At 38.0% G+C, this 23,705-nt stretch overlaps 1 protein-coding gene across 8 annotated transcripts in view; it reads left to right on the top strand.

Moving 5' to 3' along the window:
• The window catches only part of XYLB (xylulokinase), a 100,236-nt gene that overhangs the window by 14,903 nt on the left and 61,628 nt on the right, over window positions 1-23,705 (top strand). For 7 of the 8 annotated variants that reach the window (XM_030008658.2, XM_030008652.2, XM_030008657.2 and 4 more), the window contains 13 exons: window positions 813-895; window positions 1,802-1,871; window positions 3,281-3,361; window positions 5,103-5,189; window positions 6,195-6,323; window positions 7,591-7,656; window positions 10,041-10,113; window positions 15,735-15,853; window positions 17,055-17,136; window positions 18,159-18,199; window positions 18,614-18,729; window positions 20,822-20,937; window positions 23,354-23,427. In XM_030008658.2, the coding sequence (XP_029864518.1) occupies window positions 1,860-1,871; window positions 3,281-3,361; window positions 5,103-5,189; window positions 6,195-6,323; window positions 7,591-7,656; window positions 10,041-10,113; window positions 15,735-15,853; window positions 17,055-17,136; window positions 18,159-18,199; window positions 18,614-18,729; window positions 20,822-20,937; window positions 23,354-23,427 (996 nt within the window). In that variant the 5' untranslated portion in view covers window positions 813-895; window positions 1,802-1,859. The remainder of the gene's footprint in view (window positions 1-812; window positions 896-1,801; window positions 1,872-3,280; window positions 3,362-5,102; window positions 5,190-6,194; window positions 6,324-7,590; window positions 7,657-10,040; window positions 10,114-15,734; window positions 15,854-17,054; window positions 17,137-18,158; window positions 18,200-18,613; window positions 18,730-20,821; window positions 20,938-23,353; window positions 23,428-23,705) is intronic. The other variant, XM_030008655.2, reaches the window with a different exon arrangement.

The following is a 23,705-nucleotide window of genomic DNA, read 5'->3' on the forward strand; positions in this document are numbered from 1 at the left end:
GAATACAACTCTTTGAGATGACTTAGTCTTTGTAGGTTTTTTTTGTCTGTTCCTTCAGCAGCAGTTTGCACTCTCTCCCTTGTTGAAATATGTGCAGAGTGTGAGCTACCTTCTCACTTTTCTTCTAGGCTGTAATGTTTTTCTTCTCTACTAGGTGAATTTGAGAGAAGATAGAGGAGAAAAGGTTGTGGTGCTCTTCTAGTTTATGCTTACAAGAAAGCTCAGCTTTATGGAGTTACCTATTAGGGATCTTGCTTTCCATATATTGCAGAAGCTCAGAATACACTTGTGTAATGCCCTCTGAGCTTTGCCACACTGGTAGAGTCTGATTTACTCACCATTTGGGGAGCAGGGAAGGTCCTCAAGGTATTCTAATGTTCCTTGAAAAGATGGGGCAAAAAAAAAGGGGGGGGGGGGGGGGCGCAGGAAGCCCACATGGCACCTTTAAGATACTGTATTCTTTGGAGAAATTGGAAAAATTCGTTACTATGATGTAAGCTACAAACCTGGTAATTTGTTTGCTGTTCTTTAGCATATGCCTGCATCTTGATCTTGTGCAATTAAGGAGAAAGAAAATGAGGGCGGGAGAAATGTAAGCAAACAAATATACATGTTGCTGAATAGATGGCATGCTGGAAATTCACATAATAACCTGTTTAATGTAAAATTGTACCTATACTTTCAGCAAGTTATATGGATTGGGGTGATCTTCTTTCCCATTTTGTCTGTGGGAATTGAATTGTTATAAATGAGTTCTCAGTGCTATTTAATTATTGTTAGTTTGTGTTAACATCCCGCTTTTTATCTTCTAGCTGAAAGTCATTGCTATTGATGAACAGCTGAGAGTCGTTTATGAGGATAATGTTCATTTTGATAAAGACCTTCCAGAATTTAAGTACGGCTTTTTGTATTTTACTTGGATAATATAATTTAGAACTTTGGAGATAAGGGTGGGGGGGCTGTTGCCTTATTTGGTCTCGTTGATATGTGTGGAGGCATGGAAAAAGTTCATGCCATGTTCATGCTTCATGCTTGGCAAGGGTAGTATGCACTCTTGCCTTCCTTGGTATATAAATATGGCAAGAACTCCCGACAGGAAATAGATTAAAAAAATCTACCCCAAAGTATTATGTATAAATAAACAATTTCTTTTTTCTCTTTTGGGACTTTGTGACTTTTGGACATGACTGTTTCTTTTTGGGACACAGAATTAAGCACTGCCTTTGTGTCAGGGTAGAATGCTGGGATAACAGCAAGTAAATTGCATGAGGGGAACTTCTAAAAGGCATTTGAAGACAAATTCAGTGGTTCCAAATCTCACAATAAGATGTAGGATGGCAGTGTTTGTTTACTTCAGTTAGCAGACTAGAATTTACAAATGTCATCCTCCGTGGTCATAAGTTTTAACAAAGTACATTTATTTACTTGATGGTTTAACAGCAAAAATTGAATTTCATCTTCTAGGTCCAAGCCACTAATGGTGACAGTTAGGAGACTTAGAAATAACTATGAATTACATGGAGTCAATGAGCAGTATCAGCATTGGAGTCTATCACAGATCTTACTTCATGATCGGAGCCTTTCCTTGCAAATTATTTACTTTACAATTGGGTCAAACATCTGTTAATGTCACCTCCTAGGAGCTGGCTTTTACTTTTCCAGGTTTCAAACACTGATTGTATCCTTGCTCTTAATGTAAAAGCATTGCAAACTCTCTTTGTTTATTAATAGACTTGAAGAACTTTGCTTGGCAGGGAAAAAATTGCTGAATTTACCAAGAGAAAATACCGTTTTTCTGTAGGACTCAAGGTGGAGTCTATATTCACAGTGACAGACTGACAGTCACTTCTCCTGTGCTAATGTGGGTCAAGGTATGAACAAGCTTTGTATAGTTCAACTTTTTCCTTTCTGTTACTGAAATGGAAATGTATTCCAGGCAATAGTGAAACTCATCATTCAAATCAACATAGGACTTTTGCTTGTATTCTGTTTCTTTGAAGTATTATTCTGTGTCTTTGGTATGCAAATATTAATGTTATCAACAAACATAGTGGAAGTTGCTAACATTTTGAGGTTTTGTTTGTTTGTTTGTTTTTTCACTCTCTACTATTATAGCATTGTATGTGTGATAAATCCGCTCCTGACTTTCCCTCATTTGGAAAAAAGACTGTTCTTTTTTTCTGAATCTTTTTGTTTCATACACAAAAGAGGCAGCTGTCGCTTTGTCTAGCTTAAATCTTTGTTTTTGTAGCATCCAGGTTAGCTTTGGTAACCAATTGATGTCTCAACTGGTAAGTGGTTAAAGAGCAATTTAGTCATTGATTCCCAGTCACTTTGACTGGTGTTTATTTTGGAATACAACATTCTTTTCTATTTTAAAAGAAGGCCTTCCTTGCTTCTGTGCAGGTTCTGCAACACTTGCTCTCACATGGTACTATGTAAATTTATCTTACTACTGTGATTTGAATAGTTTGATATTTGAAAGGTCACAGAACACCCAGCTGGTAATCCGTGGTAGTTGACAAAGGTTTGGTAAATTTCTTTGCAGTTGGGCTTTTGAACCATAATGAACAGGAACAGTTGTAACTATTAAATTAATAATAAGGTGATACAGGTATCTGAAGTTTCTTGGGAAATTCTGAAGTCTTGCAGTGGTCCATTTTTAAAGATAGCCTGGGAAATGCTGATCTGAATGAAACTATGTAAAGATAGATTAATTTTTGGTTTTAAACTTCAGGAACATGTGGCAAGAACAAAATTAACCTAGGTGCTTAACGTGCTAAAATTCACTTGAATTAGCCTTATATTAAAGGGACTTTCAGTTTTCAGGTGACACCGGGGGCAGTGGTATTGAGGATACCTAACATCTCGTGGGATTGGGTGCAGGGTCCACCCCATTAAGGTTTCATAGATTTCCAAAAGTAAGAACAGAAAAAGATAATCCTGCTTTGTGTCTGGCTCTCTTAAAAGTGGCTTTTTATTGAATTGGAATTCTTTAACTCTTGCCTCTTATTTAGGTTTCAAAGAATGGATCTTTGTCATTCAGCTTGTTTAAAGATTTTTTTTTTTCCCTGTGTGATTCAACTTTTCTTTTATGGACTCTTACTTAGTAAATTAATTTATGCATCTTCTTGAGAAGTCCATAGTCATTAGCTAATTTTTCATTATCTGCCAATGGACTCTTATCAGTGATGACATGAATTTACTGTTTAATTCCAGAGATTGTGAGTATGCATAATTTGATAGCTCGTTACAGTCATTCTTGATTCTGTTCTTACAGGCTCTGGATATGATTTTGGAAAAGATGAAGTCTTCGGGCTTTAAATTCTCTCAAGTCAGAGCTTTGTCTGGTGCTGGCCAGGTTAGTTTATAAAGAAAAAAAACCAGTCTTACTGTATTTTTTCAACAGAGTATAATGTATAACGATAAATCTAATTTAAATAATTGTATTGCCCAAGACCATAATGACATCAAGTAAGACCAAAGCTTCTGTATAAGCATCCATTAAAAGACACATTCCTCAGGGGAACTTAAAACCTGAAGCACACAAAGCAATCAGTAGAAGGTAGTGGTAGTGGAGGGTGAGATTTATAGTGCAGTTGTTTAGATCAGTATAGTGCATAACTAGTTGGTTTCCTGTTGTTTAAATTCTTTGTACATACAGATTCTGAAATGACTGGGGTCATTCTGAGTTTCAGCATATCCAGGTGCTTGTGGAAATGGGGTAGAAAAACTAGTGAGGAGCGCTGTTTGCTAAAGGCATGGTAACATCCTGTTGAGCACAGTTGTTGTTGGCTAGGATAGAGATCTGCCTAGGAACAACAAAAAACAAACTATGATAGTCTTTGATGCAGAAATGACAAAGATGCTGCCATGATTTAGCCTGTAGTGCATAATGCCTTTTTTCTGAGATTTATAAAACCCATCCTGACATTTAGTCAGTTAGCCAGTCTCCTAGTACGCTGGTGAAACAAGAAAGTCTTTTATAACTTTAACAGATGATATTCAGGGTGAGGACAGCACCAAAGCGATAGCTAATTCTGACACATGAGGTTTAGGTTATTCATCTTGATATATCTGGGACTAATTAATCAAAACTTTTGCTTTGATCTCCATGTTTCATTGATTTCAGTTGAAAGTCTGAGCAAAGTGTCTGAAAATCATAGCCGGTGTCAAGGCTCAGATATGAATTCTTCAGTGAAACAGAAGTTAGGGACTGCCAAGTAACCCAAGCTTACTCAAGTGAGAAAAGGAAGTGCGCTTTCAAATTGCTCATATTCCATTTATTTTACCCATCCTCCAACAAGTTGGGGGTTTCAGTTTGGTACTATATTCAGATTCTTTCAGGTAGAACAGCTTTCATTTAGTTGCCCCCTTCAAACCCACTTTGTCTCTCTCCTTTTTCTCTTTGAAGAACCTTGTCTTTATGCTGCAGATCACTGCGGAGGTGCACTGATGTGCCAGTATTTGTCCCAAAGAAGGGACAAACTTGGTCTTGATTGTCTGCAGAAATGGCAGAGAGATCTGAAATGCAATCTGGATGTTGCTGTGGTCAAGTACTCTGTGCCCAGGGGGTTCTGTGTGCACTTGGTATCATCAGAACTATTAGTGGGTTCGCTGGATGGTGCTTTGCAGTTTGTCTAGGGTGTCCTGCAGGTGCATAACCAGAGATGCCTGGCTTGAGGAAGCCACCTGAGAGATGGAGCTCAAATAATCTCAATATTATGCAGTCTGTTAGTGGTGACTGGGGCAGGCATGTAGCTGAAATAGCACAGAACTAAGTCTTGACTGTGGAACCCTGGCTACAGCTCAAAGAGCCCTCAAATATCTAATGCCATTAGCAGTGTAATAATAGTTCCCACTAGAAGTTGCTATAGTTCAGAATCGTCATTGTCTCTTGACTCCTACATTTTCTGGTTTAGTGTATGCTTTGCTCAACCTTAAAAGAGTCTTTTAATGAGGCACTTGATTTGAAAAGGTGCATTTTTTGGTCCTGGTTTAGAGAGAGTTCTCTGTCCCTTAGACTTTGAAGTTCAGATCAGGATATGAACTTTGCGGCTTGGGGAGGTCATCTCCAACTTCTGTTTCTGTACTTTCTACAGCAACATGGGAGTGTGTACTGGAAAAAAGGAAGCATCCAAATTTTAAAGAATGCATCATCCAAACTGCCTCTACATCAGTCACTAAAGGTAAGGTGCATAAAAGAGCTCTGAAGGAAGAGGTACACTGTGCTTTGTCTGCTCTTTACACATTGCTTTTCTCCTTGCAAACCTTTTCTCTTGTTTGACTGAGTTGCGTGCCCCTGCAGCATAAAGTGAAATGTACTGGTTATTCCTTCAGCTCCAGGGCTTTTGACATTTCCTTTTCTTCTGAGTGACAGTATATACTGCTTTAAAAGCTTACAGGTGCCAGTGGGCGTCCCAGAACCTTTCTGTGTCAGAGTCACAGCCTGTTTGTTCACTTAGGAAGTGTAATATTTTTGTAAACAACCTGTAAGTATTTTACAACTTTTTGTGTGTGTGTGTGTGTGTGTGTGTGTGATTGGTAAGTTTTGAACATAGACTTGACAAACTTTTATTTAAAAAGAAAAGTAGGGAGGAATCAACTTTCCTCTTGAAGACCCTTACCTTCCTTACTTCAAGATCAGAAAGGACAGTTGTATGTTGAAAAGGAGACATTTGTGTAACTGATCTGTTAAATGATTAATTTTGGAAATAGCTCGTCTGGGCAAAACTCATGGAAGTGGAATTAAAATGCTCTCTGGTGATGCACTAAGCCTCAGTTGCATTTCCAAATGGTTATGCCAACCTTTAAAGAGAAATCTGTTAGTAGAGCTGTGGAAAGATAATCTGATTGTTTAGAGAGGAGTTCTAAAAAGCTGGGCTAAACTTGCATAAAAGGGCCCAGGGCTTTGGCTACCAAAGGAGTGTACTGAGACATGGTGCTGCAGGTTATGTTAAGTAACAGCAGAAAAAGGCGTGTTGCTTCCCTCTGGTGTGAAGTTTGGGTTAAACTTTTCACCACTGACCAACATGCTGCCCAATATCTGCTTTCCTGTAATTATTGGGAGGAGACCAGAAGTCCCATCAGAGAACTGAACTGTGAGCTGATACGTACGTCTGCTGTATTGCTATTACTCTAGCAGGGACTTCTTAGAGATCAGACTTACTAATAAAGGATGTTGTTTGTTGCAGGCTTGTTTTTCTGTCAGTAACAGCCCCATCTGGATGGATTCTAGCACAGCTTCCCAGTGCAGTGCATTGGAGAAAGCCGTGGGGGGAGCACAGCACCTAGCGAGTATTACTGGTTCTCGAGCCTATGAGGTAAGGAGTGGATGGGAAGAAAGTCCTCAGCAGAGTCTTGCGATAGAAACAATTTGCCATTACAGTGGTACCGCAGCAGATTAATGACCAGCCATTAACTATGAAAGGGAGAGTTTTTGAAGAAACTCTAATGATACTGTGCTTTGCAGTAGTCTCACAAAGGAAGATGTGGAAATTTTAAAGTGAAATTAGGCAAACACTGGAAATTTTGCTGCAGGAGGCAGCTGGGGTGAGCTGTTGCATTTGGCCAGTGGTTCTGGAATACAGTGTTTGGTCGCCGTGCTTATAGTCTCAGGGCCTAGTTCTTCCCTGGGAGCTCCTGTGCAGCCACATTTCCATTGGGATGGCAATCCAGTTTGTGTTACAGGTTTACTTGGGGTTATGACCCCTCTGTTTGTGGATCCCCACTCTAGGTTACTTCTGCAATTAAAAGATTGGCCTTTTAATGTTCCCTGAAGGCTAACAAGCAGCTGTTGACCTAAGAGAAGCATTTCAAAAGTTTGGGATGCTATCGGAGAGTACTCTGTCACTTGTCTCCCCTTCCTGACGCTTCCCTCTCTTTTAACTGTGACAATGAGTTATGGAGTGGGAGCAGGGCTGCCCTCCAGGCATGTCAGCACCTGGCTACACTTGCTGTTGGTTCAACAGAATAAGGCTCTAACCTCCCAAATTGCTGATTCTGTTTTTGAATTATCATGCCAGATTTATGGCGTGTTGAAATCAGACTTTGCATACCACTAACAGTTTATTTTTAACTTGCTAAAGGTTAAGGTTTCAGTGTCAGAAGCTTTTTGTTATTTGATATAATGCATGGATGAAAAATAATTATTCTTATAACTATTATCCTGTGCTGGAGTTGCTTCTTTCAGTATGAAACTTCCTGCTTTGCTCCCAATTCACCTGCCTCAGAGAGGTACATAGGTTGGGTAGCTTAAACCTTTTCAAGGATTTGAAGGCAGCATTTGAATTGTGCTGGTTCCTGTGCAGAGAGTGTGATTCATTCCATTGAACTGTCGTTTCTGAAATGTAAATTATGAATAGTAATGCTTTTTCACATGCTTTTTTTTCAAAAGGTGAGCAAAATTCTCATAATGAGACTATGTGTTATAGCCTGTTTAGCGCAGATTGCCTACTGTGCACTGACTTTCATCATGCATCAGGCAAATTAAATATCCAAAGTGCAATGTACTGAACTCATTACACAGAGTTAATGATTATTGACTCCATTTAGGGTTTGTGTTTCTAAGCATTTGCATTTCTTTCTCAGCGTTTTACAGGAAACCAGATAGCAAAGATTTACAGCCAGAATCCTGAAGTCTACATGCAAACTGAGGTTGGGTCAACTTCAATATGCTTATTGGAAAACACAGTTGAAAATATTTTAAAATTAATTTTGTGGGGATTTTTTTACAGTCTTTTTTTACTAAAGGGTGTTTTGATTCTTGTGTTTGATTTTAAGATGAAAATTGAAAATTTGATTATTTTATTTTTTGTTAAATTATTAGTCATTAGGCAGATAAAAATTGGGCATCAGTTCTATCTTTAATGTTATATTTGACATGGCAGGCTCCATTGGATCTCACCTTTGTGGAAGAAGTTTTAAAAAACACTTTCATTTTGGTGATAACAAATTGTATTTACAGCAGTTTGAACACAAGCAGGTAATTAAGCACACGGTTGAAATTTTCACACTTAGAACTGGCCATTTGCATGCAGAGATGTGATTGCTCTGCCATACAAACTGGCATCCGTGGGGATGTGCATAGGAAAACACCTGCCATTGATTCTAGACTTTTTTCATACTTCTTCCCTTGAGAAGCTACGTTGATTCTATTATTACAAATGAATTGCGTTGTGTAGTTGGTTTCCTTCTGATTTTTAATTTTCAGAAATCAGCTTGCAATTCCATTATTGTTTCAGTTTGTTGAGTCTGTATCTATCTGTGACTGAAATGCCATGGTTTGAAGCAAGGTAAAAACTCCATGCAAATATGATGTAAATGAGAGAAGGACTCCTGTCTTGTGATTAGAATATGCCAAACATCCAGACCTGTGAAGTCAGGCTGCTCCTGTTTTTGTATTACTGCAGTTCTTGATAGCATTGATCATAAATTTTTTGTGTTTTTTAAAATCTCGCCCCTGCATGAAACAGTTAACAGGAAGTGAGTTGCAAAGTTGACTGTATTTTGTGGGAGAATGCTTAATTTTTAATATTTTTTTCTTTCTTAGTACGTTTTCATTATATAACCTTTACACTAGTAAGGTATGGGATGAAACAGAATACTAATACAGTCTCATCATAAGCTTAAGACTAAATTTAGAGAAAGATACATTAATGGGGAGGAAGTGGGTCCATGGAACTGAGAACTAGTCAGACCAATTTTAGACTTTGAGGGCTGGTTGCATTGATGGCACCTTTTAGCAATAAAGGATATGCAAGATGTTGTGTTCAAGCACAAAATATCTCTTATGCCAGAGTTGCTTTTGGGGACCCTAAAGAAGCACTTAGCAGCTTGGCAGTCTCAATGACATGTGGAAGGTGGATGTTTTTCCGTCTGTAGGTCAGCTTGCTAAACTGGCTGATTCTCAGTTTAACTTCATCCTTTTCCTTCCATTTCAGGCAGCTAGTGCCCACTGGGGCACCACAGAAGGTAGGCCTTCATTATCTAAGCACAATATGATATATTCTTGGGGAGAGATGCATGAAGAGCAAGTGCATCATTAAGTTCCCTGGCCATTATAACCACCTTTTAGAGCTCTGGCTATAGTCTGTCTTTGAATGCTGTGTGAAGCAGTGGTTTTGTGATCATTAATAAAAAACCTGTCACTGCTGCCTCACTCGACCAGTAGAGATTTGATTCTGATTAGTTATTGGGTGACAATCATATTTCTTCTGAATTAGTCAGAGCACACAATAAGGAATTTGTCAGCTTTTATGCCAGCTTCTTGGGAACAGATAATACTTGATCATGCAGAAAGCTTGGCGGTGGCCAGTTAACTTGGTAGTTTGTATAGCAGCTTTGAAGTGGAAGCAAGTTTGTGCTGGATCAGTGCCTTGTGTCATGTGGCTGGGGCATTTTGGGGCCAGTATTAGAAGCCCTACAGCTGGATTTAATGCCCTGTTGGAACATACCCTGAGGCAGAGCTGCAGGTAGTGGATCAGTTCAAAGCTGATTATTACCAGCTCCTGGGAGTAACTCCTGGGAGGTCTGAGGTCTCAAGTGGCAGGAAGATAGGAGTTCATGTAAAGGTGCTAGCAGAGCCTTGCCAGAGCTGCTAAAAAGCTTACAGACCTGCCCTCTGGGTGGACCAGCGCATGGTTTCTAGGCATTTTCCCTGTCATCAACAATACAGGTGGCTTTGTTGTTGTGTTTTTTTTTTTTTTCTTAGTAAGTGTTTTTCCTTGAAATGAGATTCTGTGATACACTGAAGTTGTGAATTAATTCACGGTAGCATAGAGTATGCTAATATACTAGGTATATTTTTCATGTTTCAGAATGCAAAGCTATTAACAGCTTTTATCATGGGGTTACTTTTAGATTGATATCTGGTGTATTACTTAGGCAGTAAGAACTGAGTAATCCTCGGTGCATTTTTGTGTGCTTTCTGTGTCTAACATTAAGCATCTATTAACATTTACTGCTTCCAATTACTTAATTATTTACTTTCTTTGAAGTGGATACTGATGGGACTTACTATCTCACACTTTTTCTTTCAGAGAATCTCTTTGGTTAGTAGTTTTGCAGCTTCCCTTTTCCTAGGAGCTTATGCACCCATTGATTACAGTGATGGTAAGTGCGTGGGCTTTTCTCGTAGTACAATTCAACAAGGAAATTTTCCTCTCCATCCCCACCTTACATAAAAGGGGGACAAGGTCTCTGCTATTTATTTTCAGTCTTTAAACTTTAATGACAAGTATATTAGATTTTAAGCTAAGTTACTCCTTTCAATTTATTGTTACTCTTGACAGTGCTGTCAGCTGTGGTTATTTATCCCCATCATAGTATGATTCCCATTTCTATAAAATGGATGCACAGAACATAGTCTTGAAAGAAATTGTACCTTTTTTTCATTACTTTATGATGTATAAAGGAATGTTGAAATATCTATTTAAAAACATGAAAAAGTTGTGGATTTTTAGGCTAGACTTCATAGTTCTGCTATTTTTTCTTTGGTTTTGCTGGTTTAGCTCTGAGTTGCACAGGATGTGAACAAGATGTATATTGTGATTATTTTTCCTCCCACCTAACTGGAGTATGGATCTGCAACAGAAATATCTTTTCAAAATGAACCAGAGGAAAAAAGCATAAACCAAGCAAAAAAATCCTAAACTCAGTTAAAAAAAATATTTAACCTTCCATATCTCTCTATTCATCATAACAAAGACAAGAAAGTGACAAGGCTAGTGTGTCTCTTTTCTGTTGTGTGTTATCTCAGTTATCCAGCTTTTAAATGGCAATTTTAAATGGCAGTTACAAAGGAAACCATTTTCCTGGGAGCTGTGCTGTTATTTTTAAATAGCATTTTTGATTCCTGCTCTGAAACTAAGAGAAGATATATTTCAGAGCTGAAAGGTTAGATAACAAGGCTCTCTAAGGAATTTTTACATTATAGAGCCATAGTTGACACCCATGTGTTAAGACCAACTCATTTTTCTTCCTTCATTGTTCCATCAAAGCTCATAGGAAGAGGCATGACACCTCAATTTTAGCTAATGGACAACTTATTCAATATCAGATATCTCAGTTATACTACAGACCTTAAAAATTGTAAGGCAATCCATGCTTATTTTGCAGCAGTTGTGAGATTATTACATCTATCTTCTGGTCCTGTACTGTTAGCCGTGTATTTTCACAGGTGAATTTTATTTTTTTTGTGTATTATTGGCAACAGTAACTCTTCGGAGATTTGCACTTTGCTAGTCCCAAATACTGAGCACTTCAGCCACTCAGCAACCCATAGAACTAGCTCCATATACTGTGTTTCAAAAAGAGATGGTGAGATCTTCAAGGTACCTTTTCTGATAAAGAAATATGTTGATTTTTTATTTCTCAATGAGAGTGAAGTGTTAATTTTGATTCAAATGTTTAGAATTATAAGCATTAAAAAAAAACATTTTGGGATTGGTTTGGTGTGGTTTTTCTTTTTTGGTTTTTTTTTTTTTTTTTTCCCCCCTTTGGTAATGTTATCTCTGCCTTTTCTACTTGGAAGCAAGTGGGGGAAACTCATGCTCCTTCAATTTCAGGACATGAAAATTTCTGTGTTTGACTGAAAACCAAAACATTTTAAACTAAAGAAAATGAAAATTTACTTCATTGGAAAATTTTCTTAGAAAATGTATTGCATTTTTCGAACAGCTCTAGGAGAGCCTATTCTGTTACACCTCTGGATGTTTATGCATGTAAGATTATTAAGTCTTTGTGTGAAAAAAGATAAGAGAACTAAGCAGGATGTTATAGTTCTCTTTGCAAGACAAAAGATCTTTTGGCATTGTAAGCTATATTTTGTCTTGTTTGTTCCTTTCTTCTGTTAACATAATAAGAGAGAATTCTAATTCCAGTAATAAAATGTAATTATAAAGTATGCAGTAGTTATTTGGATCCAGCTAAAAACTTGTTTTCTTGTCATTTATCATTTCTTGCAATTCACTTGATCTTTTACATTGTACCTGTATATTATAGTTTAAAATGCATCTCTCAAAATAATGTTCAGATAATAGACCTATTCTTCATTTCTGTAGGTTTAACTTCAGGTCATATCGTCTTTAAAAGACCCTGTCAAATTGTTTAGCTCTGCACAATAACTTATCTCTCTAAATTTGCAGGTTATTGTAGGAAATGTGCTATTTAGTTTCAGGATTTTTTTTTTTTCTTTTTCTTTTTAGAGGTCCAATCTCATAAGGTTCAAATCACTCCTCATGAATGGCTGAGCACCCTGGGTGATTGATTTAAAAAAAATGAAATTACATTCTGGTGGAATGAAGAATGATTTTCATTTGTATTGTGCAGATGTTAAAAGTAAGATACATTTGGGACCTAAACAACTCGAACACTTGAGGCATTGTTTCTTTTAGAAGACACCTTAAAGAACAGCGATTCAGCTCTTGACCTAGAGAAGCTTTATCTTTTGAAATGCTTTTCTAAGAGCCTTAGGCAAATCATAGCTTAGCATACTTGTTTTTGTTGTTCTATCAAACAAGGATGCTTTGAACTGAAGCCTTTTCAAAAGGAAGCGTGGTGGGCTGAATTTACTCCTGATGTAGCTTGCGTGGTGTCAGCAGTTACACTGCTTATGATTTTAGCTCACTGAAAAGGCAATCCAGAGTGCTGTAATACAGATACACTTAACTGTTTATAAATTTATGCGAATATTGATCTTTAGTTTGTTGATTAATAAAACCAGTTAGTCTGCATCGTTTGGTCTTTATAATGAAAGTGTTTGGTTTTTTTCTCCCCCCCCCCCCCCCCCCCAGTGTTGAAGCACTTATACTTTTGTATATGTAGTAAATATTAGCAAGTCCTGATTGTGCTTCTGGTCATTTTATGTTAAAAGTCAGTGATGCTTGCATTGAAATACTGAATCCTATTCATCCACCTATTGATCCTTTCCTCAGTCCTTACTAGACCATGGCCTTGGCTATTGACCTTCATTGCTGATGGAGTATCCGTTTGGAGTGACAAGTCGAAGGGCTGCCTTTGATTTTTGGGTTTTTTTTCCCCTTAGTTCTCAGATTATTACTTACTGTATATGTTGAACTTAGTTGTGTAGATCATGACCAGAAGTGCTTGAGTTGGGAACTTGCTGTATGTCACTCCTCATATAATCAAAGGAGAAAGAGAAGTGGTTCCAGGGAGTGTTCAGCTCTGGTTTTTATTTTCCACTGACTGGAGATTCTCATGCAGGTGCCTGCAGTTGGATAGGATGTATCCAGGCCAACAGATTAATAGTTCTTGTAAAACAGTTGTTTCACATCTTTTAAATTAGTTTCTGAGGGCGGGGTAAATTAGCTCATCTTTCTTTTCTCAGGGCATATTAAAGTCTTTGTGCCACTATATCTACCGGTCAATAAACTGAAGTGTTGTTTCTGTGTAATATAAACTTAGACCTTTTCAGTTATAAAGGTTAGTGTTTTTCCTGTTTTATGCAGGAAAGATCAGAGGCTGTCCTTAGTCTAGCAAAATTGCATTGGAGGATACTGGTTAAATGTTTCTCTAGGCTTGCAGGGTGGGGAGGGGAAAGGATTTTTTTTCCAAAAAACCACAGAAAACAACAACTAACCTTTCTCTAGTAAAATCCGTATTTATTTAGAGATTCTGTTGCTCACTGATTAATTTAATTTAGCGAAGGGGTTCTTGGCCTTTTAAATTAGGGACTTTTCCAGGAAAATTTATAGATGTACGTATTTCCTCATAGAAAGCCTTGTTATGCCCGAGAGCTTGGGACTCAAGGCTGCTCCCACCCTCTGCCTCTGGGAAGTGCGGACAGTGATGCTGGGTTCAGTTTACCCTGGAAGGACTCAGTTTACCGCTGGAAGGAGCGGGTGGCTACATTTAAGAGTGTTCTCGCATAGAGAACTGAGAGAAGCTGGAGTAAATCTTACCATCTTTCCTTCTCTGTGGGTGGTAGCAATTTTGACAGCAGAAAAGGAAAATGCACCTTTTGCCTGTGGAAGGCATGGTGCACTTTGTGGTCTCTCAAATTCCTGCTGTTGAATCATAGGCCAAATAAACTGGTGCATAATTTGTTAAGTGTGTTTAATTTGCCTGAAATGGGATTGATTGATTTTTAGTAAATTTAATTCTATTTTTTATGTTACTAAGTATAATCCAAATATCCTGCTGTTTGGCTTGGGTTATTCCAGTATCTCAGCTGGAGTGTGTCACATCTTCTGTTCACAACACTCTGTGAAGCACTAGGTCCATACCTTGTTGATGGTGCTTAGGATTGGACTGCACAAATATATACTTTATTTATAAACGTTATTAAACTCATTATTAAGCCTATGTGAAAAAGGCTGCTGGGAGTTGATGGGGGGCTCATTTGTGCGTGCGTAACCAGCAGTAGTGTATGTGTGTGGAGTGTGTTGCAGGCGTGCGCCCTTCTTCAGAATAAGAGCACTGCTAGAGCCTTGTGATGTGCTGGCTAAGATGTGGGTTGCATCCCTTTTCTTCTGTGTCCCAGCATTGCAAGCATAGTCTTGTTCCACAGACACTGCATGTGGGGTCAACTTCACCATCTTTGTGTTTTAAAAAGCTTAAAGATGTACTGAATGGAAGCAAATTTCAGGTTTTCCACTGTGCTCAGCTGAGAATATGCCTGTGTTTCTGAGATAAGTCGTGGGCTAAACGGTCTTTGAAATGAAAATGTTGTTAATCTAGAATAAGACTAACATGTCCCTGAACAGTACTAACCAGAAACACATACAGATTTTCAAGTGTAATGAAATGTGCAATTAAAGGCATCTTAGAAACATAAGCAAGGGATGTGGAGTGCTCAGTATGTAATGTAGATTCGGCCACTAACCAACTTCAATTAACTTTTAAACCAGCAATAAAATATTGAGGAAGAAGCAATGAGAAACCAAACCAAAACTGCAAAGGCCTTCCTCAGATCTAGTGATAGTTCTGGTGAGGAAATAGGTGACCAAATCAGTTATCTAGGTTTTTGCAACCTGTAATTCAGTTCACAGAATCTGCACTTTAGAGATGTTGCATACTTGCAGATGTTACAGATTTCAGTTGAGCTGTTCAGCATTTCTGAAAATCATGACTTTGGTATTCAAAGCTGGACTTCCCAAACTAGCCTTGAAATTAGACGCTACGTTTGAAAATTTGACCTCTCGCTTTTTTTTTTTTTGGACTTCTAAGCCTTTATTTTGTCATCTCTGAAGAAGGAAACATTGATACGGAGGAAGATTAGTCAGCAGGGACTTAGATGCTTACATGATGCTACTCAAAGGTAGGAGTAGGACTCAAAGGAGTAGTGTAAAGCCATACCACCCAGGGGGGAATTTCTTCATTTGTTAGGTCTCTGGTGAGCACAACATACCTTCATGTGATATTGCTGCATCACCGTTAGATAGCTGTAGTGAAGTCTTTGTCTAAGGTGGAAGATTTGATGGGGAGTTGATGGGGAGGCATCCATGTTATTCTTTTTGCTCTTAATTTGGGAATAACTGAATTGTCTAGTGCATTGTGCATCAGAGAAGCCTTTCCTACTACCTTTAGAGGTGAAAGCTATCCAGAGGCTGAATTATCAGTATCCTTTATGCTTAGAAGAGCTGAAACCATTCTCTTTGAATGTAAAATATGCATCTGTGAATTTTGTGTTGCCTGTAACAAGGTGGAATTTTCTGATACAGTACTGTCTTAGGTTTAATGATATGTGCTTCCTGTTTTGATCTGTCTTGTAGGTTCTGGTATGAACTTGCTGCAGATTTGGGAAAAGGTGTGGTCAGTGTCCTGCCTTAATGCTTGTGCACCTGGATTAGAGGAGAAACTAGGATGCCCTGTACCATCCCATTCGGTCCTGGTATGTGCCTGTCTAGAAGAGCTGTAAGCAAAAAAATAAGGCTTTTTGCTGAGGGTTCTGCTAATAGCACTTCCTTGGAGTGTACTTGTGTGTGCACGCAAGCGTGTGCGCACAGTTATCCTCAGACCTATGCTGCTTGATTTAATATTTCCAGGTGTGTTGTGAATGTGTATGCCAGACCAGAAACAGATATCTCTGAAAGCTGCTAGCTGGCATCTGTCATAGCTTTAATTGTTGATCTCCTTGGATTCTTGCATGCCCTGGGCTGTGATGAGAAAAGTTTTGGTAGGTGCTCCAGTGATAAGAATCTTCGGGGTCCCCTCCCATGCCCACAAGCACCTGGTCACTGCAGAACTGTGCACAGTATTTATTAATGCAGAAACAGAACCCAGCATCTGCATTTCTTGACAGAGACCTTGTTTTAAACTGTTTGTAGAGTTAATGAGGTAATCTTTGTGAATAATTTGGGATATTTAAAGCTCCTCAGTTCATGTAGCATAATGGTGAAATCAAATCAAGCTGCACATCTCTTAGAGTAAATGAATTTAGTCTTCCTACTCAGCACAAAGAGAGCTATTGCTTTAGCTGGTGCACATGTAAGAGTGTAGATACCCATCACCTGATCCCTCTGTATTCAGTGCTGATCTTCTGTGATGGAGAGGAACATACAAAAAATCCTAATAGATGTCCTTGTATTTTTTATGGACTTTTTCTTCTCCTGTTTTTTCTCTATGGCTATCAAATGTGGCTTAAAAAAAATACAGTTCTTGACCCCTAAACTAATAGGGGTCATTTTCCAGCATTTGATGTTGTGATGTATATTAATGTTGTGCTTCCTCTTATGTTTGCATTGAATTTCTAATTTCTATGTATTAATATTCACGTATGTGTGCAAAACAGATGGATGTGTTCATGTTACTTGATGTGAATAACTGGAGAAGGACCCAAAGCTAAAATGCTACTATTTACTTAACCTATTTCAAAATCTAATCAGAGGGTATTTCTGTGAGGTTCTAAACAACAAAAAAAATTAAGCTAAAAATCTTTAAAGTATTCATTCATACCTTAAATACACAGAAGTGATTATTGTAGCTGCTCTGGGGTTTTTCAGTTCTATGTAACAACTCGTTATGTCATACATTGCAAGATTACTTTCCATTTTTTTCAGCTTTTTTTCCTCTTTTTTTCTTTCTTTCCTTAGGGGCCCATTTCTCCATATTATAGTCAGCGTTATGGGTTTAGCCAAGACTGTAAAATAGTAGCATTTACAGGAGACAATCCAGGTGAGGTGATTAAATGTGTAAGATTCAGTGAATATGATTATGTATGTACTAAAATTCTAAATCGATTTCATAGGTTCTCAGATACTCCCTATACAGTGAAAGAACATCGTGTTTATCAGCATTAATACCTTTTTCCAACAGCCTTCCATCACTGGTTCTTCTGAAATATAGACATCTTGGATAGGCTGGGTATGACAAATGAATTCTCTTTTGCCTAGTAATTAGAGGTGATTTCATTTGCCTCTTGATAACTTCAGTTTTGGTTTGCCTGCCCCTAAGAAACTATTCTCACTATGAACTGCTAACCTTTTAACTTAGAAAATATGAGTTAAAAAATTGCTGTATATCTTTTCAAGGAAAAAGGTGGAGATGGACCTCATAGGATTTCTCTAAGAATTAGAGCTGCCCTTTTGTTAGACTGATAGATCTCAGTATAAGGGAAGGTGTTAATTTAGGGTCAGTTTTTTTGAATCTGGAGACTGTTTTAGTATAGAGCAAATTTGTCTGTTTCTCAAGACTGTGAAAAATACTTATCCGTATTAGAGTAACATGTGCAGGTTTGAATAAAGATGGAGGCTTCATCATGGTATATTTTACATTCATATTCCGGGAGATGGTTAAACTCTGCATTTCCCAAAAGTCCAGTTTTTCTTCGAGAGATTCAAATCTAGCTTAGTCCAATAAATATGTGAGTAGTCTGATCTAAGTGGGAGTTTCTCCTTTGAAGTGTGTTGTTAAGTAAGGGTCCACTGTATTTAAAACTTGAATACATAAAACATTAGATAATCATGAAGTTCCGCAGTCTTTTGTCTTGAGCATTTTGATTTTGTTAAAAATCACTCCCTCACCCAAATGCTTTGCCTGTCTTTTACAGTGTATAGGCCAAGGCCATCATGAGCATATTTGCCATTTATATTGTACTTTGAGATGGTGAGCACGATGTATTATGATGTCTCATACAACATGGTATGGCTGAGTCAAAAAAGTGACTTTTTTCTGGTATTCTGACTTTTTGCTTTCAGCATCATTGGCAGGGATGAGACTTCAAGAAGGAGATATTGCAGTAAGTCAAAACATAGTCCTGAAAACTGTCCATATCCCTGAATAAATGAAATATATGAAATGTAAAATAGGTGTAGGTTATCAGTTAAATTTATCTGCTAGTGTTGATTTTTCTGTTTATTGGATTCGCGCTTGTTTTGTTTCTATCTGTAAGCTGCCTGAAAGATTTTAAGTAAACTCTTGTGAGTATTTTTAACTAATGCTCCAGACATTAAAACCTAAGTCTCTATCTAGTATGTATTTCACTGGCGTGACAACCTAAGTCAGAGCTAGCTTCAACATGAATCCAATTGCCTTAATGTGTAATTTAAAAACAATTAGTGGTAATAACAAATGGTTTTAATTTAATTTCTGTATTGCTTCCCATGCACATTGTGATAATGCTTCAATTATTTTTTTTTTTTTCCCCCTCCAGATTAGCCTTGGCACGAGTGACACATTGTTTCTGTGGATCCAAGAACCAACTCCTGCCTTAGAAGGTCATATACTCTGCAATCCTGTTGATTCTCAAACATATATGGCACTTCTATGGTAATATCATTTCTTTTTGTTCATCTGGGATCAATAATATACATTTCTTTCTCTATGTTAGTGGTTTTTATTTCTTTTGCAAAATGATAATGAATAGAACATTCAGCATTCTGTACGTTATATGGCAATTTACTGCTGAAATATTTGCATCAACATTATAGTATTCCTATTGTTTAATTTGAGTAACTGAAACTGCAGAGTTGTGGAGGATAAATTCTCATGGCAATAAAAAGCTGAAATTATTTTTACGTATACATAGAGCCAGTTCACTATGCATCTAAGGTAATACATTTAATATACAGGAATAACAATCTTCTGAAATACAATAATGTGAAATGTCAGAAGCTTGACCAGGCTGTATAACTTCTGTGCTCTTCTAGTGGTCCACAGGGGACATAATGGGGCAGGTGAAGATTGCCTTTTCAGAGAAGAGTTTAGTCAGTGCAGTTCAGGGATATATTAGGCTGTGCATGTGGAAAACACTGAGATCTCAAGAAACCCATCTGAGAGAATGATCCTCATGGTAGCTTTTGGCTGCTGTGATTCAGGAATTATTTGGCCCCTCGCCAGCCAAGTAGGTGGAAAGGTGGCCTGAAGCTATGTTTTCCCTCACTGAGTCACTGTATTCAGGGTAAAAACTTCCAAAACAGGTCATAGGGTTTAGGCAAATATTTACAAGTAATATGCAGATAAATTTTGTGTCTAAGTCCCCTGGATTGTAGGTGCTCGAAACTCAAAACTTCAGCAAAGCTCAAATCTGCCTTTTAACTGTAATGTTGAGTCTTACCTGTACAGTAATAGGAGGCTGTGAATGACAGGGGAAACAGTGTTCATGAAGTTGAGTTCAAAAGCATGATGTCAACTGCAAGTTACTGAGTTTCATAGTATGATTTCCCAGCAGTTGGTTGGTTTGTTTTTTTTTTTTTAAAGTAAGTTTTGCATTCAGGTTTCTCTTTTACCCAATTTTTTCCCACTTTTGCTGTGCAAAAGAGCTATATAAGCAACCTGTTTGTAATAGGAAAGGAGACGCTGAGGCATTTTTCTGAATAACTGTTATACTGCCATTCTTTTACTGCAGCTTAACATGTGCAGAAGGCCAAACCTGCCTTTCAGAACACAAGATATTTCTGTAGCCATGCAGATATAAATAGTTCCTGTTCTTCCTGCCTAGCCATTTCTGCCCTGATGACACTGCCCCTTTTGCACCAATGCCCCTTTATTTCTAGAATATTAGAGTTAATAGGGGACCCTCAGTTAGTAAAAAAAGAGTGCCTGAGCTGCCAGGCAGAGTATTTGTACAGAAAACTGCAGTAATTTCAGCTGCTGCTACTGAGCAAGTTCAGTAATTTCCTTGCCATCTTTCTGGATATTTCTCTGCCTTTCCTGCTGAGTTGCTCTGATAACTCCGTGCTGGAGAGTATTCAAACTGCTTTCCTCTGGGTCCGAGTCCAATGCGGCAGTATTTTGCAGGAGTGTTATATTCACAGAGATGGCAAAGGAGGTGACTGCATAAAGGGTGCAAAGACTATAAACACTGAACAGATGCCTATTTTACAGCATGGTTTACTGGCTCTGGACCTCAACCGTGCAGATGCAGCTGTGGTGCTTTCCTTTGCCAGATCCTGGCAAGGAGCTAGACCTCCTAAGTCCTTTTGGACCCAAGCTGGCTCCATACCGGTACCGTGCTCCTGAAATCATGAATGCAATGTAGAGACACTCTTGCTTCTCCTTGCAGAGTCATCTCAGAGTGAGCTTTTTAGTGCTGTGTCAGAGGAGATGTCTTAGCTGTTCAGAGCTAGCCGGGGTTTAGTGTGGCCTGCTAGAGTGGATCTAAGCTGACTCATTGGAGAGATGTATACCAACATCTGTGCACTGCATTCCTCAACGTGTCCTGTAATATTTGTTTTCTTTCTTACCTAGTTTTCTCCGTCTCTATCTCTTTCCATAATGAAGAAGTGATTGTATCTTTTAGCTTGCCCAGCTTAATTCAGCTGATACAATAAACACCAATATGGAGTAAAACAACAAATTGCTTTAAAAATCTAGAGCCAAATGTTTTGGGAAATGCATATGGTATGTTTGTGTGTTTCAGTTTTAAGAACGGCTCTCTGATGAGAGAGAGGATCAGAGATGATTGTGCTTCAGGCTCCTGGGATGAATTCTCTAAAGCCTTATCATCTACTGTTGCTGGAAACAATGGAAACTTGGGTGAGAGCCTTAGCAGGGCTTGGGAGTTCCAGGGGTTGCTTAGACACATACTTGAATGGGTGTTGTACCAATTTTTTACTTGGGTCATGATAAAGGCCAAGAATTAAGTTAACCAGAGCAAGGGAAATTCCTAATGTGTACTTAGAAATGCTCTGTTGGCAGGCTAAGTGTCATGATAGTATTTTCCTTCAATATTCACTAAGAAAATTATATTTATGGAGCTCTTTTGGTCATTGAAAGGGTGTTAGCATCTTAGCTGTAGAATGTTTAAAACTAGTAATTTCTGAAGGAGGCTTTCATTAAAGTTTGTTTCTTTTTCTGAAGACTCAAACCAAGTGAATTAAATAGCTCCATATTATTTCTTTCTCAGTTGTTAGAATCTTGTTCACGCATGTGAACAAAGCAGTAATGTCAAATGATACCCAGATTTCCTGCATTTTCCCCAATGTATGTCAGAAGAGTTTTTTCATCCCTGTTTTTTCCCCACATTATGGTAAGTGAATGAAATGAAAAAAAATGATGATGAAGGAAATATTTTGAAATAATATACATAAACCCATGTATTTAAGTTTTATATTATTTTCTTTTGTACGGTTTAACATTCTGCAAGTGTAGTATATAGCTCTGAATTAAGTTATTGAAAAGTGAGCATATGTGTAATCAAGATTAAAATTTAACCATTGCAGAGCTGGATTTGAAATCATCACCATCATCCTAGATCTGAATTGATATCCATAAAATGAATTTAAGAACTGTAGGTAGCAAAGTTTTTAAATGTAGATATTTAAGCTATAGAAGACTTCACTCTTTAGGAAAGTGAATTTAAGATAGTTTCTTGACACTGTGAGGTTAGCACTGGTTTTTAATTTTCAGAAGCTCTGTTATGTTTTCTGTCAAATCCAATCTCTGTGGGGTATTAAAATGACCAGGAATCTCTTTTCACTAGAAGACAAATCAATTCAGGTGTTTCAGAAAATGGGTAGAAGTTATTCCAAAACTCAGAAGTCAGCCACTTTAGACAGTATTAAAAAAATTGGAAGTTGATGAAAATATTGTTACTAATTTGAAGGATACCAGGACACTGCCTTAAAGTTTAAAAATTTGTATTGTAATATATTCACTTGGATATCTCAATCCTCTGTAAAATGGGTGTTTTGTGAAAGTCATCGTTAATAACCTGTATGCTTGGATAACCTCTGGGTATACATGTAAAAATACAGTAATGTCCACAATCTGAGTTCCTGAGGGAAGCAGAGCAAAGAAGTAACTGGTTAGGCACCTTTCCTTGTATCACTTGTTCCCTGCACTCCCTCTTGTGTGAGAAGATGCCCCTGCAGAGGTTTGGAGATGGGCAGAGGCAGCTGCTAAGGTGAGGTTGGGATAATGAGAGTAACAGGGGTAGCAAATAGGGAAGGAGGAGGAGTGACTGGGATGGGGGTCCTGTTGTGTCTGGGAGGTACCTGAGAAGGCTAATAAAACCAGCAAGTTTACCTGGAGACCTCATCTGCCAGGTTCAAGGTGGCAGCAGGGTCAGAAAAGAAATTGTGGGACATACATCCTCCAGGCAGGGCCTGCAGATCTGTAACCCACAGTGTTGCTTACTGGCAGGTTTTTGGAATGTTAAACTAAAAAGGTTATGTGTGCTAAAGCACGGTACTGTTTTGGGGTTTTTTTGGCTAATAATCGTAGGGCTCCTAGGGCAGCACACTCTTGTTCCCAGGTCTGAACCTTAGAAACTCTCCTTAGTTTCGTAGCTATTCTGTTGAGTTTTTCTGTCCTTATTTTCTTTTTTTTGGTCTCCTTTCTTGAATATCTTTTCTGACCAACCCTTCTTGCCATCAACACGAAAGAAATCTTTTTCACACTTTTTGTCTAGCTGTCTACAAACCATTACTGCATTTCTTCAGATCTCATCAAAACTATTCAGAGACCAGCTCTGCTTCATGACTTAAAATATCTGATGTTCTCTAATAAGCTCATGAAATCTAATCCAGTGCATGAAGTGTTCCAGTATTCCTGTACTCTTCTTACTAACTTAACCATTTTTTCTGTTTTGTTTTTTTCTTTCACCCTTGCATATGACCTACTGAAACTATTTCTAGGATGTGTTATATATTATCTACTCTTGCTTGTGTGTGTGTTCTGGTGGATATGTGCTCTTTTGTAGGCTTGTTGCTTATTATATTGTTTGGATGCATAAAACCAGACATGCTTAAATCCATATTGTTGTAAACTGAAAGTAGCTAAATTCAATAAATGTGTGGACTGAAATTGGTTAAGAAACAGGCTGTGTGGTGACTCAAATGTCTTTCCAAATATGTGATAAACATTTATTATCATTTTAGCTATGTGCTGAAATAAGATTTCAACTTTGGGCTAGGAGCAAACATGACACTGTTAATGTTCCTTGATGCAGGTTTCTACTTTGATGTGATGGAAATTATTCCTGAAGCAGTTGGGATTCACAGATTCAACAGAGACAACCAAAAGGTAGTAATAATCTAGTTAATGTCTCAAACCTTGAAGGAGGTCAAGGCTTGAAATCTTTGCCATCATCTTTTTTGTTTTGTCTGAGATACTTGGTTTCAAGTTTCATTTATCGATGCAAGTCCCTGGGATGATTTTCATAAGGAAGTATTTGGTCTGTAGCTTGAGAATATCTACAGTGCAAAGTCTGAACTAGAACTTATATGGTATTTTTTTGTGGAAATATTTCCTTTACTGGAAAATGTGGATTTACTGAAACCAACACTGGTTTTGAAACAGGA

This window comes from Aquila chrysaetos, chromosome 3, assembly GCF_900496995.4.
Source record: "Aquila chrysaetos chrysaetos chromosome 3, bAquChr1.4, whole genome shotgun sequence".
Classification (NCBI taxonomy): domain Eukaryota; kingdom Metazoa; phylum Chordata; class Aves; order Accipitriformes; family Accipitridae; genus Aquila; species Aquila chrysaetos.